The following is a 16,829-nucleotide window of genomic DNA, read 5'->3' as shown; positions in this document are numbered from 1 at the left end:
TCAATTTTCCACGAGTACAATCAACACAAGTATCCCAATCAGAAGCATCAAGAGGAGGAAGTATTTCAGACTTAATTAAACGATCAACCCTTTCTCTGGAAATATGACCCAATCATTTGTGCCATAACAATAAGGATGTTTCCTTAATATGAGGTCTTTTACCCACAGAATTCACAACATTAAAAGAGGAATCTAAAGGAGCCAATGACAACTTGTAAAGACCATCAGAATAAAACCAATTTCCAATAATTCGAGAGTCAAGCATAATGTCAACATTATCATTTGCAAAATGAAAAGAATATCCTTGTTTAACCAAAAGCGGAAGCGAAACTAAATTCCTTTTAAAAGTAGGAACATAAAAAGTATTGTTCAGAATAATCTTATCACGAGACTGTAATTCAAGAATAAATGTTCCAACATAGATAACGTCAACTCCAACATCATTGCCAACTTTAAGCTTGGACTCCCTCTCACTTGGCTTCCTGAGATCCCTTAGCCCCTGTAAGGAAGCAGAAACATGAACAGTAGCACCACTGTCTAACCACCAAGAATCAATAGGAACATCAACTAGATTAGATTCAAAACAAACACATGCCAATGGATTACCTGATTGTGCTTGCTTCTTTTCTAACCAAGTCTTAAATTTGTGACAAATCGTTTCTCCGATGCCCCAATTTTTCACAAAAGTAACACTTCACATTAGAGTATTTGGACTTTCCGTTGTTATTCTTCTGTTTATTCTTATGCTCCTTACCATTACCATTCTGTTTTGTAGCACCATCATTTTTATTCTTGAATTTTCCTTTTCCTTTGTTGGGCTTGAGGTGAGAAACATAGTTAGCGAGATTCATTCTTCTCCCTTTTAAGCTTGCTTTCTTGACTACACACCGAGAAATTAGGTCGCCGATAGTCCATGTTTGATTGTAAGTGTTGTAGAGTTTGTCTTGATTAGTGAAAAGAGGCAGGAAGAGCATGAAGAGCTCGATGAATAATGAAAGAGTCAGGAAGAGGAATATTATGATCTTTTAACTTGGACTGAACATTCACCAATTTCAGAATAAAATCTCGCACTCCTTTTAATTCATCATACTTAATGGTTGTCATTTCATCCATAAGATGTCCAGCTTCAGCGTTTTCACTAGTGTCGTATAATTTTTCTACAGCATTGAAAAACTCTTTGGCATTTGTAGTGTCTGGCAAACCACTCAATAGATGTTCAGGAATGGATCTTTTCATAGTAAGAAGACTAAGTCGACTTGACTTTTCCCATTGTGCATGATGAGTTCTCTCGGCGGTATCTTTGAGTCGGTAAGATCGGCGAGGTTTTTCTTCTCGTAGGCACAAGTCCAAATCCATTATGCCTAAAGTAAATTCCACATCTCGTTTCCATGTCTTGTAGTTGGAAGCATTCAAAATATGGATGGAAGCATTATTGTTGTTCTGAAAAGGAGACTGAAAAAATTCAAAAATTAAAACTTGAATAAGCAATATGAGCAATGTATTAGAAAATATTGTAGAATCAACTGGTCATTATAAACTCCCCTTTGGGGTGAGAATATAACACACACATGATCTACCTTCATGAAGTTAACAACAAAGAAAAAAATACATATTCTTTAAGAATTTTATTACCTTTGGGCAAATAAATTTCTTAAAAATATGTATTAATTCAAGCAAAAAATAATAATAAATTTATATATTTAAATTATTACCTTTGGGCAAATAATTAAAATATATACATTTAATATTAACTCACTTCATGGAATGTGAACTAATATATGTAAATACTACCTTTGGGCAAGTAATTACACATATAGTCAACCAAAAATATAATATTTTCTTCAACATGTGAAATTTGGTGATAAAACAATCATTGAAAATTAATAATTTTCAACCAAATTTCCAAAAGAGATATATAATTGCTTTTATTATATTGATAATAAAAAAAAATAAAGTGTCCACCATAACACATTATTTTTATATCAAATAATCAAGTTTTATAACTTTAGAACAACAATTAATGGAAAAATGTGAAATAAAGAATATTGGTGGAGATTACATAGTCAAGACAAATTAAATAAGAGAGTGACTATGTTTTATGGAACGAGAAGAAACTCAAAAAAATTTTCTATGATTGACAAATTTCGAAAAATTATCAAAAATTATTTTTAATAATTTTTTAACTGCATAATTATCATTAAAATAATAATAATTATTAAACGGAGTCAAAAAATTAATTAAAAATCATAGAAAAATCAGAAATTAAATTCTAATAACGCTGAAAAAAAAAATCGTCGAAAACGGACATCCCAGCCGGCCCCACGCGCCCCCACGCGCCGCCTGCGCGAGTGGGCTTCGCGGCTGGGACTGATCTTCTTCCTCCAGCGGGTCTGAAAGCGGGTCACGCGACCCGGTTCCTCCGATTCGGGTCTGCAACAGTTTTCCGGCCAAAAATTCGTCGAAAGGTGGGGATTTTGGATGGGTTTTGCTCGGGATTGAATTTCTAATTGATCTACGCTACTAATTTCGGGTATTAAAGGTTAAATCTCTAGATTTCATGACAAAAGCAATCCGAAAATTGAAGAACACAACAAAAAAAAATTGTAATGCTAATCTTAGTTTAAATCCGAAATTAATTATGTAGGAACAATCTTAAACAATTGATAATGAGTTATCTATAATCAATTTTAGATCAAAAACAATAAAATCAAAATACACAAAATATAATTTCATATTATAAACATATAAACCCTAAAACTTTAAATTTAAAATTCTCTTAATATACACAATGATTTCATGCATATAATATATCAATAGAACGAGAATTTAATAATAAACAAAACCCCTAAAGTTTTAAGATTTATAAACAAAAAATTACACATAAAATAATAACGAAATTGATATGAAATTATGGATAATTAACATATACAAATTAATTATACTAATTATAGGTTCTAAATCATATACAATAGGCTCTGATACCACATGTTAGATAAATTAACAATTAACCCAAGATCTATTTGTATATAACATAGAACACAATAGTAGTATATGATAATTGAGTATGTGTACCTGATTGATCCATAGCAATTATCTCTGATTGATCCACAGCAGTTACTCCAATTTGATAGTGCAATACTATCAACTAAGTCTTCCTCCCTAGATCTCTAAATCGAAGCGCTTTATTTTCCGATTATCAAAAGGTATACAATTGTGATGAGACAATATGTATTTATAGAGTTAGGGAGGGACTTAGCTACAAAACCCTAGTTGGGCTGGGCCTGCTCATCAAAGGCTTCAGTCAACTAGAAAAGCCCACACTTCTGCTTCACCTAGACTTTACTCACAGATGCTAAGCCCATTAACAATTGATCACCAACAACATGGGCTAACACAGCAAAGAACTATCCAATCAACCCAAGTTTTAATAAAACCAATAAAATTTAATGTAAGCCCAAATAAAAGTCTAACAAGCAAGGCTCTCAGTATAATCTCAAGGGAGACAATACGTGACACTATCCAAGCACCAAAGGCAATAACATCTTCGAAGGAGTTTGAAGTTTCAAACGACTATGCCAAAACCACAAGTCTTCATGGTATTCTCGATGGCAGCATCCATATTGATACTTAATAGTTACTTTACACAAGTATTTTCTTAAGAAAAAAATACATAAGAGTATTGAAGCTTGTATCGTTTGTTTTTCGCCACAAAAAAAAAGTTGCAACGCCAACAAGGATTATATAATGTTAGTAGTCCACAAAATTATGTAAATTTTTGTAACTTGACACGAATAGAAAATACTATAGTAGTTTATATTCCTATTTTAAATGAAATGTTAGGGGTCTTTTCTCCTCATGGTGTTGGTGGCTACTCTGCTTGATAGCTTTTTCTGATCATGGATTGTTGTTTTGTATTTTCTCTTGTCTTGTTTTACCATTTTTGTTGGTATAATAATAGTGTTATGTGATTAAGTCTTTTGACACTTTGATTTTAGGCCCTTTTTATGAGTATTGTCTCTTGATTTGATCCAGTTTTGGGATGTTAAATATTTTCTTATACCTGAATAAAAATTGATTAATGAAATTAATTTAAATTTTACAATCCTATTCAAGATTTATATAGTTTTAGAAACAATATTTCAATCAATAAATCAAAACTATTCAAAATAATCTACCTAATTTTTGTACATATTTATTTTTCTTATAATTATTAATGAAGGAAATTAGGTGATAACAATAAATTTTCTTGAATTCCAATTTAGTACTTTGGTTATTGTTTCGTTTTGATAATTAAGGCACTAGATTTTGAGTTGATTATGCTTTGGGTGATATTTTATCTTCGTTGAGATTTGTGCGTTGTTTTGAGTTTTTAGAACGTTGTTTTTAGCTAAAAGGTAACACTTCTGGCTAAATTTTTTAAATTTTGGTTGAGATTTTAATTTTATTTTGTTTAATTTTGTTGAGTTTGAATTTACTTAAGTTGTGTGTTTAAATCTCTTTTTAGCTTATTAATTTTTAGTTCAAAGATTACTTTTTTTTTTAATACATGTTGTTTTTGTTATCTTTCACATTCGCTTTCTCTAGTTACACTATCAATAAAGGAATGATATTTTTTAATGAGTTGTGGTAATTATTGATTATATTATAATTTTATTGTCTAAATTTTTTGGGACAATTTTGTCCTACATGACATGCGATAAAAATTCTGCAGCTCATAGTTTGGCAAAGCCTTTCGATTAGACAATGAGTTATCCTGGTTCGAAAAAATTCTACTGATGATTATATATATCTGCATCGTTAATTTAGATCACTACATCAAAAAAAGAAATTGTTTTTTTTTTACCAAATAAACATATAAATACATATAATTATATAGATTTTCTTTGAATTTGATTGAAGGAATCAAATTAAGGAGACCAAGAATGATACTTACAGAACACAAGGGGAATACAAATCAAGTCTAACTCCCCAAATCTGTTTAAAGTCCTAGCCCAAGCAGTTAGGTTGTGAGCATAAAAATTAAAAGTTTTGAAAATAAACTTAAAAATACAACAAAAAACAGAAGTTCTAAAAACCTTAACATTAGTTAAAAAATCTTCAAGCTGCCAAATATTGATATTTCTGTTGAAAATGTTGATGACAGGCAGGTGTACATCGTGCGAGTTTGTTTGGATTTGAGTTTCGGGTTTTGCATAACCATATACCGAACTCGCCCAAATAAAAATCTAACTCATTTTTTTTGAGTTTTACGAGTATGGGTTGGTTGAGTCAACTGGGTTAAAGAGTTTCAGCCTTTTAGGCATATACGTTCAACCCTAATTCTGCATAAAAAATATTATTTAGAAGAACATTATTTATTAAAAGCTAGTTTTATTTAACTTATTTAGAATTTTTATTCTCCAAACTATTACATATGTATTATTGTACTTTTTGAGTTTTTTTTTCTCAATCTATTAAAAATAGTCATGGAATTATTCACAATATTGTAAAGTGATCATTTTATTAAATTTTGTCACACGTAGTAAATATAAGTCTAGATATTTAAATTATTATCACATCAGCCTTACCAGTGTAATTCAAACTACAATAATTAAAAATATGTAGTTTGAATGAAAAAAAATATTAAACTAAAAAATTTAAGTAAAAATAATACCAATTTTATTTTTTCTTAAAAATACACACACAACGCTGATAAGAGTGTCACAAAATTTAATAAAATGACCACTTTATAATATTTTAAATAGTTCAAAAATTATTTTTAAACGATTGAAAAAATATTTTAAAGAAAGTCTATAATACAGCTTGTTTCTATTATTTTCGATATTTATGAAGATTTTTAGTATATTTTTTTTGTTATGATCATGTATGTTATAACTATTTAAAATTATTAGTAAATTTTTTAAAAAAATTCAAATAATTTACCGTGTAAATATTTTATTATGATTATTTTTATTATGTAAATTATTTCAAATTTATTTTTAGTAAACCATGAAAAAAAAAAAAAAAAGGTTATTACTTATTACACAGACTTAGGAAGTATTTGGAAATAAATATTGTGTATTCTTCTTTGCATAACATTAGGATACTCCTTCCTACCTACCCTAGCGAAACATTTACACTACAGTGAGTCAGTTAACAAAACCCAACAACGAAAGATTAGATGAGTGAGTGTCGTGAGTTGATACATTTTCAGACAAAAGCCTCATAAGATTAGGACCTTCACTCCCGCCCCTCAAATTTACTACTTTTCTTTTCTGTCCTTAAATTTCTTTTACCATTTTATTTTCTTTCCTCAAGATAGACACGAAATGATGCTAAGGCTCTGGAAGTGGTACCAGAACTGCCTGGCTTTTCATCCGGTGAAGACCCAGGTCATCAGCTCCGGCTTCCTCTGGGGTGCCGGCGACGTTGCTGCTCAATACATCACCCACACTTCCGCAAAAAGGCGCCTTAAAATTTCAGTGAGTATCCATTTCTAAAACCTAAAACCCCATTCATTTTTTCGCATTTCTTCTGTATTCCTTATTGCCTTCGGACTTTAATCTCATCTGGGTGTTCTTGTTTTCATATTTTCTGTTCTTGACTCGTGTAATTTGTGTATCGAATAGCTGTAAGTAGCTCATTTAGTTAGTGATTCTTTGCCCACCTCCCCCGAGATTTTTTCGGGTTAATTTTCTTGAGTTGAACTCTTGTTCATATTTTGGGGAGGTTCTGTATGTAGCCTTTGAAGAAGCCTAGCTATATCTTTCTTTCGCAATAATTCTTGAACAATTTCTTGGATAGTTTTATGTCAATATTTCACGTACACTTGCCAGTTGCCGCAAAATGTGAAGGTATCGTGTACCATATGAGGGAGAAGATTTTTGAAATTTCTCAGCACCATGAAATACTTGTATAAGACAGGTACATTTTATGTGATGATGCTCTTTTGTCAACGGCAATAGTGGCTCCTTTAGCATAATAGGTAGTTATGAGAAGCTGAAGGCTTGCTGTTACTAGCTCACTATCAGTTACCAATTTGTTTTCATGTGCATTTGTTTTGTTCACTACCTCCTACTGTTGTAAATCTGTTTTCCTTTTTATCTACTTCATTACCATTTTTTTTTTAATGTTAATGCTGTGCTATTGTGTTTTAACTTTTGAACAAGTTGAAGACATTGTTTTTTGTTGAGGCCAAATTTATATTGTTTGTCAATTAGTTTCTTTGCAAAAGTTAGATTACAACATGTGTTTATTGTTTCAGGATGCAGAGGCAGATTTTAAAGTGAATTGGAAACGAGTAGCAATCACTAGTTCATTTGGTTTTGGTTTTGTTGGACCTGTTGGCCACTTCTGGTTCGTCTTTCCTATCTTTTCACTGGGGGTCAGTTATTCATCTTTGTTTGTTAACTGCTGCGACTGCCTTCCCACAGCCGTTAAAAGCATCTGTGCATGTGATTTTTGCTGATAGGAAAGAAAATCCATATATCAATTCTCAGTTCAGGCAACATGTAGTTTCTGTTTTCTTGATAAATTGTTTTGAATTGCAAAAATTATTCTCTATGCTGCATTTTTTGCTATTTACAAGAATGAGGGCAATGCTATCAAATTTGGCACGTGATATTCTAACCATAAATGTGCAAAAAGAGCTTTAGTTTAAGATGAGTATTTTTCATACTGAAATTCTTAGGGGTTACTCAATTAAACCTTGTAGGTACGAAGGCTTGGACAAGTTTTTAAGGCTGAAGCTTCTTCAACAGCCAAAGTCATTGCGGTTTGTGGCCACTAAGGTCGCAATGGATGCTATCATCTTTGGCCCTCTTGATTTGTTTGTCTTTTTCACATACATGGGCTTTTCTATGGGGAAGAGTGTTCAACAAGTGAAGGAAGATGTGAAGAGGGATTTCATCCCAGCCTTGATTTTGGAGGGCGGTATATGGCCAATTGTTCAGGTGGTGAATTTCCGGTATGTCCCAGTAAGGTATCAGCTACTCTATGTTAATATCTTCTGCTTGTTGGATAGTGCTTTTCTGTCATGGGTTGAGCAGCAAAAGGATGCTGCTTGGAAGCAATGGTTGTCTTGGAACTCTTTCAAAGAACGAGGAGGTTCGGGAAGATTGTGATTCTTCTTCCTATCCTCTTGCACTATTACCCCCCTTTCATTGTATTACACCAAAAAAGATTGTATCAGAGTGTTTGATCGAGGGTGAAATAATTGGCCCCTCCTAAAATTACTGGCTTCGATTTTCAAGCCAGCATCTCGGGAATGATACTGTTCTTTTCTTTGTTACTTTTTTTGTTCCCATCTTGTAAACAGACTTCATCTCTAATACCAAAAAAAAAAAGGAAAATTTTCCATTTGGCAAAAAACATACAACCATTTAGTTAGTGTCATTAACATCTTTGTATAATCATAATGGTTTAGATGACAGGGAGAATAAGCTGTACAGGAAATGTAGTTGGAATATTATTATACCAACAGCAGAATTGTGGCTTACAACTACAAAATACTAATTGATGTTTTGGGGAGTAATAAAATCCATGATCGCATTGGAAGATAAACACCAGTATTGCCACTGTTGATGAAGACTGGAGGGATGGCCGATAGGACTGTGCTATTCACTTCCAAAAACTCTTTTTAAAGAACCTCTATATTTTTTTTCATTTACTTATATATTTCAATATTAAGTTTCTATCAAGCAGGTGGCTCATGTTGTATAATCCAATTTCACATGGAATTATCTTAACCTTTTTAACTATGAAAAAAAATGTACACACCACTGTTTCCCATGAAAGTTGAGTCTAGCTTTATTTTGGTAGGAAAAAGTAACAGAACATGACAGAATAAAAAAAATTAAAACTTGTTAACATAACTGAGATTCTGAAATTTATTGCTAGATGACCTATGTTACAAAACAATTTACAGAGTAGGAAGCCTTAAAAACAATATTACTCTCAATGAAAGGGACGGGTGGTTGGAGCTTGCAGAGAGATTGTGCAGCAGTCATGTCATTCATACCAACAAATGATGTTGACAATGATTGGTTTAATATTATAGCCTGATTTCGAATTCATGATCTTGTTTTGAAGCAATGTAACCAATTTTTACTGGAGGAAAATGGTCTATTAGGTGAAGAAGCTGCTCTTAGGCAAATCATTTCCGGAGTGCTAGCTGTTCGCTTCTGTGTTTTCATAACCCTGACTGAATTTACAGTTGCTAGATGAACAAACTATGACCTCCGCCAAGAGGAACTCTTGGCTTGAATACCGCAGTTACATCTAATCGAGGACAGTATTTGAAGCCAATGCTCTGTCAAGAAATTAGAGCTTGTTAGAGCTTTGAATACATTGTAAAGACAATTCAAATCCCAGCCAAAAAAAGAAGACAATTAATAGAAACTAATACATTAATAACATGTGGCTGAAATAGAAGGACAATGGAGACCTGTGTCTCTGAGGGCTGAAATGGGAAAGGACTAGAAATAATACCGGGATGCTCAATAGAAGCCCTTGATCATTTACTAAGACAGGTAAACCTCTTCTTGCGGCAGCTGGGATAGATTTTAGGATCAGAAGAGCTCTTTGTGCTGAAACCCTTGCGTGATTTAAACAAGTGCTTGTACTGTTTGTTGAAGATGTATCTTTCAGTTGAGAATTTTCTGAAGTGGGACACTTCAACAAGTCAGCAAGATATAGCCAGTCAGATTCACACATGTGGCGCACCTCAGGTACCATGTCATTACCAAACACACAAGAATTGCAATGACAGCACAAAGTTTCCCCTCCCGTATAGTCATGGCTATCAGCTTCCCCAGATATTGCACTGGCAGGAATTTCTTTGTTCAATTTCCATGCGACAAAGAAGCGGTTCATGAAGGAACAAATTTTCCCATGGAATAGTGGTTCAGAGTACATACTAATAGATTTTACTTTGTCTTTTGATTCACTTTCTGGTGTTACTTTCTTTTTTGACCTGAAATGCTTGACTTCTTCCCTTTGCAATAACATTATGTTCTTGTACGTCGACTCGCTAAGCATTTCAAGCCTTCTAGCTTTACTTAGAACTGATTCAGAGGTAGTGTCCAAAAAATGCACTTCTGATGCATCTGGAACAAGACGATTAAAATGCGATTTGCTATCTGCTATAATTTGCTCTATATCATTTGCAGTATGATGTTGATGATCTGTATATGACAGTGCATCGAGGAACTCGACTGTTTGAGGCAGAGGACAATCAACAGAACAGCAAACCAGGGCTTTGGTGCCTCTAGATGACGGTGCTGGACAAAGGTAGCAACCAGCTGCTGTAAGGGATGTCTGTGCATATCCAAAACAAAATAAAAAGAAAAGAAAAATCAATTAGAAAATGAAAAGACACAAAAAAATTAGAGTAATATCTGGTACAGATATTTGCACACCAAAAGCTAACATGACGACCTAATAGTAAAATACTGCTTAAGCCTTAAACAAGCAAGAACTAAAAATATAAGAATGAAAAATAATATTTGAGAAACAACTTTTCCAGTAATGCACAAAGGAAAAACTAGAGTGATAGAACAAGCAGTACCCTGCATGGGAAAGTACGCATGTAGTCCAGCAGCAATTTTGAAGTACTGCCTCTAATTGGCCTGTTCCTTTGCGAGATGAACTAGAGAATCAAAGAACAGAACAGAGAAGTGAATTGTTATTTCCAAAATCTTTATTTATTGTATTAAGAAAACAGATAAGATATGATTAACCTTATAAAGTTAGCTTTACCTGCAAAATCAAAGCAATAAACTTCGAGAGGCATATGTCTTCAATTTTTGAAGGGTTTAAGATCTCTAAATCAATGACAGCATAGCCAAACTGAAACAGAAAGCCCAAATGAATCTTCTTCGAGGTGTTTTAAAATGTTCGTCTTAAAATAAGGCATCATGGTTTACACGAACAGTTAAGGAGGCTTACATCTGTTACAGTGACTGCTTTATTCATCAAATTGGAGCAAACATTATCAACATATAACCGAGTTTGTTGACAAGCAGAAATAACTGCTTGCAGCTCAGAATTGAATCCATCTGGAAAAAGAAAAATATTAGTTATCCAACCAACATCAAAAGCAAATAAAAACAGACAAATTACTGAAATGAAGATATCATTTATAGCATTAACACAGAGATTGGATTAGAAATACTTGGAAACATGCCTACTGAAACTCACACGATGAACAATCTCTTAATGACATTCGAATCCTATTACGAGCATATAGAATACTTTGATTTGTAGGGTCCTCCACCCAAGTTTGTTGACCTCCTTGACATATCTGCAACAGATATAAGATAAATAGCATGATGATGTTTATCCCAAAATCAATAACAGTGCATAAAAAAAAATAAGAAAGAAATATGGAGACACTCGTGTAAAAACCTTGTACATGTCTTCCTTGGAAAAATCCAGGAGCGGTCGCACAAGAAGAATGCCATAATCTTTTGCATCGGAAGAATGAGTGTATGAGGAGAAAATTTGAGAAATGAACGGCATTCCAGCAAGTCCAAGCACACTGCTGTGGCGTGATAGTCTAAGAACAAATAATTCAGCCTGCATGCATCTCAGAAACCACTAATTCTAACATTTTCGAAGCCTCCAAAATAAATAGAAAAGGTCAAAACTAAAACAATGATACACCTAAATTTTGGATAAATAATCAATTCTAGACAGAGATTTTAACTAAAGGGATGCTGGACAAAACCTGGTCATCCATATGATGTGCGATAAGTAACGCACTGATCTGGTTCTGGATGCAGACTTTCTGAAAATGTTGATACCTGAAATCCAAACCCCCTTCTAAAGAGTCATAATTCACTCTTCAGCATAACACAGACAAGTATACTACACCATAGGAAGCTTAGTGTAAAACTTTTCTTCGAAAAAGACTGTCTTAAAGAAAATCTCTAACATTTTCTCATTTATAAAACACAAAAACAAGCTCTTTCAATCAACCCCAGAGAGTAAAATAAAAGTAATCACCTCATGTCACGAGCTGCTTCCTGCAAGTGACCTTGTTTAGGACGACCATCAGACCACTCACAATGGACAATCTCACATCTGATTCCTACACAAAGTGCATGTAAGCCATCTATATATATTCTAGAACCAAAACAACAAATCAACACAATTGAATGTACCCATTGTAGAGACTCGACTAGAAACAATGTTTGCCTCCTCTTTGCTCTCAGCACGCAGGCTGTGATCGATGATTATAGCCAAAAGCCCGTCAATAAAGCCATCAGAATCTCGGTTTGTACTAAGGCCATTGGTCTTCCAATGGGCAGACAAAACACACAATGCCATACTATCAGGTCCTCCAGAGACTCCCATAGCTATAAACCAAAAAAAAGTGTCAATCTAAGCTAAGTTACTTGAAAGAACAGTACCAATGAAAAACAAACGACATAAACAAAAGCTTCAGTCTTTGTCATAGAATAATCAGTTATGTAGATAATTATCAGAGATATCCAAAAATTTTAAACTTATATATTAAGAAGAATAAGCTCTAATCAACCGGATTAGTAATAAACTAGCAAAGTTTAGCGGGAACCAAAGGGAAGTAAAGGAAGATGAAAAATGATTTACCGACCGATGCGATGGTGGGGTTTGAGGCCGGCCAAGGTCATTCGTCTAGAAAAAGCTTGGTGATACTTGGTCATGTCGATAGTCTCTTGGGTGGTGAAAGAAGAAGAACAGCGGAGAGGGAGATGATAAAGAAATGGGATAGTGCGTACTGAGAGAGGTAGTGTGGAGATGGAAGAAAAGAGTGGATTGGCAGCAAATGCCATGGTTTCTATTCGGAACGGGATAATTAGCCCTCGCGCCATTACTCTTCACTCCACTCCAACAGCAGTCGGCTTCAGGTCTCACCCGCCCACCACCCTCATCCTATATTTGCTAAATAAACTAACAAGGTTTTCATCTCCTAAGTTCTTAGTTTACACTTAAGTGCCCTTCGTTGAGGTAATGAAAACTTTGCGAATGTATTTTAAAGGTGGATATGGACGGCAAAAACACTTGAATTTTATATATTTTTTTAATATTTAATTATAAAAATTGAAATTTTGACATTAGAACTTATTGAATTCAAGTTTTGTTTTCCTCATTCCAAAAATTTAAGTTATGTGACACAATTGACTGTCCACGTGTACACGTGGTAAATTTTTAGTGGTCTACGTAATATTAATTATTAAAAAATTAAAAATCATTTAAAAATAAATAAAATTAATATACAAATTAACACTTTATTTATAAAAATATTTCTGTGTGAGCAACAATTTTATCTTTAATGAGTTTCTATTTACCAAAATACCACTTACACATATCCATTCATGTCAGTCCAAATCACTTTCTAGTCATAACCCTTTTGAAACCCACGTTGAAAACCCACGAAAACCACACATCCTCCTCAAGATGGACTGTATATCTCATATACAAACATCTTGCCAATGTGAGAAGCAAGAGTAGTAAAAAGTAAAGGTTTAGTTAATGCATCAGCTAGTTGTAAGATTTTGTTGATTGGTATTAGTCGAATAGTGGAGTTTTTGATCTTGTCTCTGATGAAGTGACAATTAAGCTCAATGTGTTTTATTTTTTAGTTGGAAGTGGGGTTGTTTGCAATGTAAATGGTGAATTGGTTGTCACAATAAATAAAGGTGAGTTTATCTTAAGGTATATGAAAATCATTGAGAAGGTATTGAAGCCAAGTAATTTCACTTTAGGTGGCAGCCAAAGCCCGATACTCTGCTTCAGCGGAGCTTTTGGAGATAGAAGATTGCTTATTTGTGCACAAATGAGAGAATCACCGAGGAAGATGCAAAAACCTTCGGTTGATCGTCTCGTAGTGGGGCAAGAAGCCCAATCAAAGTTAGAAAAACCTTTTAGATGTAAGGAAGATGTGACTAAATACAGTAGTCCTTGGCCAGGACTACCTTTGAGGTATTAAAGTAAGTGATGAACGACTTCCATGTGTGGAGTGCAAGGGGTTGACATGAATTGGTTGAGGTTGTTAACAACGTAGGTAATGCCTGACCTAGATAGAGTGAGGTAAAGAAGGCGATTAATAAGTTGTCGATATGGAGAAGGATCGTCAAGAAGTTCGCCTTGTTGATTATCAAATTTGATTCTGAGATACATATGTGTCTTAGCTGGTTTGTTATCGGTGTACCCTGTATCGTCAAGGAGTTGGAAAGTGTACTTGCATTGAGAGAGAAATAAATCGTCCTTTGCCTGAGATATTTCAAAACCCATAAAATACTTCAATTGGCCAAGTGCTTTGAGCTTGAATTATTTGTGTAGTGAGTCTTGTAGCTAGTGAAGTAAAGTGAGATTAGGTCTGATGATGATAATGTCGTTGACGTAGACAAGCAAGGTAATGTAAGTGTCATCAGATCCTTTTGTGAAGAGTGCGTAATCAACATGTGATTTTTTGAACCCTTCACGAATGAGAGCATCAGACAACTTCTTGTACCATTGGCGCGATGATTGGCGAATACCATATATAGATTTGTGTAACTGGAAAATGAGGTTGTTATTTGCACAAGTAGAAGAAGGTACAATTAAGCTTTTAGGTAAACTCATGTAAACTTCCTCATGGTGATCTTGTTGGGTTTTATGCCCTAAATAAAACTCTTTACAATCTGATTAGTTATCAATATAAGAAATTAGAAGTGATTGATGTTTGCATGAATTTAAAATGCTAATGGTTTAATATGTTTATTACTATTATACACAGAAAATCAGTTAAATCCAGATCATATGTTTATTCACAATTACAGTATCGTCAACACAGTAGAATGTGATTGTGATCATTTGAATCAAAAGACTTGGTCCCTGTTTCATCAGTGTTATTGGATTTACACTAATGTGATAATCAGCGATGATGTATACTTACACTTGGAGTAAGTGTTATGTTCTTTTCAGGATATTAGTAAAGTATACTAGTTTCGAATGTATGGAGTATACATTGGACTGGACCGATATTGCAACTAAGTTAAGATATATATCTTAACTTATAGCTATATATATCTTTCCAAGTCAATATCAGTAGTTGATCTTAAGATTAAAAGAATCTAAATCCTGATATGCTTAGGCTCAACTCAGGAGTACTATTCATATTCTTTGATTTATTAGTTAAGCCTACTTTTAGGTCAGGGTGATACGTATATTTTGGGAACATGATAGTATGATTGAGTGGGAGTGCTGAACATAAATATAGAATCTATAGCTTCTACTGGTGTATAGAAGTCAAGTGATGATTCCCTTCGAGCTTAGCAAATAGAAGTAAATGGATGAGCTCTTGTTTAACTGACTAATTATTAGATCACTAAACACCATTTACAGGTAGCTAAGTGTTTTAAGGGGCAAAATACATTGAAGGGTTAGAACGGTAAAGAAATCCCATCTCGATGTAGATCATCTATATAGAGGATCTTTAAATCACAATAAGATTATAACAATGGTTAAATGAGATAGCGTATTGATATCGTGAAACATATAATATGCTCTATATAAGTCTGAGAGTGCAAGTTCTAAGAGTGGATTCAACGAAGAATTAATAAGTAGGAATTTACTTGGTAAATTTGGTTCACTTATTGGAAGCTCAGTGTGACAGTCAGTAGTCCCGTGATCCGTAAGGGGAAACACCGGGTAAGCTGTGCAATCCCACACCGCCTGGGGAAGGTCAAGTGGGATGATTCTGAGACTGTGTAGGTATGGGACTACACAGTTGAAGAGAGCTTAAATGGATTGATTGGTACTACCTATGTCAACAAGGTGCATCTTGTTTTTCGGTAGCCCATCTCGAAAGAACTCCACAGTTAAGCGTGCTTGGCTTGGGAGCAATTTCAAGGATGGGTGACCTCCTGGGAAGTTTTCCCAGGAAGCGTGTGAGTGAGGACAAAGCACGCTGGAAACACTCGTGTTGGTCTGTAGGGTCAGTCGTCAGTCCATGAAGCAGCCAAAGTGACGTACTCGTGTATAAGAGTCATTCATTCCGTGGGTGTAAGGGCCCAATGGAGGCTTGAAGCGAGGACGTTACAAATGGTATCAGAGCCTTGACCCAGCCGGAAGTGTGGTCGACGAGGACGTCGGACCCCGTAAGGGGGGGTGATTGTGACAGTCAGTAGTCCCGTGATCCGTAAGGGGAAACACCGGGTAAGCTGTGCAATCCCACACCGCATGGGGAAGGTCAAGTGGGATGATTCTGAGACTGTGTAGGTATGGGACTACACAGTTGAAGAGAGCTTAAATGGATTGATTGGTACTACCTATGTCAACAAGGTGCATCTTGTTTTTCGGTAGCCCATCTCGAAAGAACTCCACAGTTAAGCGTGCTTGGCTTGGGAGCAATTTCAAGGATGGGTGACCTCCTGGGAAGTTTTCCCAGGAAGCGTGTGAGTGAGGACAAAGCACGCTGGAAACACTCGTGTTGGTCTGTAGGGTCAGTCGTCAGTCCATGAAGCAGCCAAAGTGACGTACTCGTGTATAAGAGTCATTCATTCCGTGCGTGTAAGGGCCCAATGGAGGCTTGAAGCGAGGACGTTACACTCAGCATCTAGATCCATGGTCCTCATTCTAGTTGAGAACATTCTACTTGTAAGACTCATTAATTGATTCGTGATATATCAATTATAATTCTAAAGTTAGACTATGTCTAATTTTATGAATTTTCACTAAGCAGGGGTGAAATTGTAAAGAAAAGAGATTCTAGGTTTATTTATTTATTAATGGACTTTATATGTCTAGTTAATAATTAAATTAAATGACAGTATTATTTAATAATCTATTTTAGTTATTAAATAATTAGTTTTGGCATTTAAAAG

General features: G+C 34.5%; 2 protein-coding genes across 4 annotated transcripts; one reads left to right on the top strand and one right to left on the bottom strand.

The window, feature by feature from the left end:
- Positions 1–6,081: 6,081 nt before the first annotated feature.
- Positions 6,082–8,269, top strand: LOC115706100 (uncharacterized). The gene is made up of 3 exons (XM_030633625.2): positions 6,082–6,461; positions 7,244–7,335; positions 7,694–8,269. The coding sequence occupies exons 1-3, from the start codon at positions 6,309–6,311 to the stop codon at positions 8,100–8,102; spliced, it is 654 nt and encodes a 217-aa protein (XP_030489485.1). The 5' UTR covers positions 6,082–6,308; the 3' UTR covers positions 8,103–8,269.
- Positions 6,245–13,001, bottom strand: LOC115706099 (uncharacterized). Of its 3 annotated transcripts, none has more exons than XM_030633623.2 (11): positions 12,596–13,001; positions 12,144–12,338; positions 11,986–12,070; positions 11,708–11,783; positions 11,386–11,556; positions 11,179–11,281; positions 10,927–11,036; positions 10,738–10,827; positions 10,547–10,627; positions 9,469–10,296; positions 6,245–9,289 (listed from the first exon to the last, which is right to left on the bottom strand). In XM_030633623.2, exons 1-11 carry the CDS (start codon positions 12,831–12,833, stop codon positions 9,197–9,199), a joined length of 2,070 nt encoding a protein of 689 aa, XP_030489483.2. In that variant the 5' UTR covers positions 12,834–13,001; the 3' UTR covers positions 6,245–9,196. The 3 variants fall into 3 exon arrangements, with proteins under 3 accessions (XP_030489483.2, XP_030489484.2, XP_060959041.1); XM_030633624.2 differs by having other exon boundaries at positions 12,592–12,732; XM_061103058.1 differs by lacking the exon at positions 12,596–13,001 and having other exon boundaries at positions 11,386–11,783; positions 11,986–12,063; positions 12,144–12,282.
- Between the last annotated feature and the right edge of the window lie 3,828 nt (positions 13,002–16,829).

This window comes from Cannabis sativa, chromosome 1, assembly GCF_029168945.1.
Source record: "Cannabis sativa cultivar Pink pepper isolate KNU-18-1 chromosome 1, ASM2916894v1, whole genome shotgun sequence".
NCBI classification, from domain to species: domain Eukaryota; kingdom Viridiplantae; phylum Streptophyta; class Magnoliopsida; order Rosales; family Cannabaceae; genus Cannabis; species Cannabis sativa.
The sequence above is the reverse complement of the archived record's forward strand: the minus strand, read 5'-3'. Positions and strand labels throughout refer to the sequence as shown.

Coding starts and splice junctions, on each gene's coding strand:
- LOC115706099 (XM_030633623.2), bottom strand. CDS start 12,833: ATGGCGCGAGGGCTAATTATCCCGTTCCGAATAGAAACCATGGCATTT. Junction 11,557..11,707: donor CACATCATATGGATGACCAG/GTTTTGTCCAGC, acceptor AGATGCATGCAG/GCTGAATTATTTGTTCTTAG. Junction 11,037..11,178: donor ATTAAGAGATTGTTCATCGT/GTGAGTTTCAGT, acceptor TTCTTTTTCCAG/ATGGATTCAATTCTGAGCTG.
- LOC115706100 (XM_030633625.2), top strand. CDS start 6,309: ATGATGCTAAGGCTCTGGAAGTGGTACCAGAACTGCCTGGCTTTTCAT. Junction 6,462..7,243: donor AAAGGCGCCTTAAAATTTCA/GTGAGTATCCAT, acceptor TTATTGTTTCAG/GATGCAGAGGCAGATTTTAA. Junction 7,336..7,693: donor GGACCTGTTGGCCACTTCTG/GTTCGTCTTTCC, acceptor TAAACCTTGTAG/GTACGAAGGCTTGGACAAGT.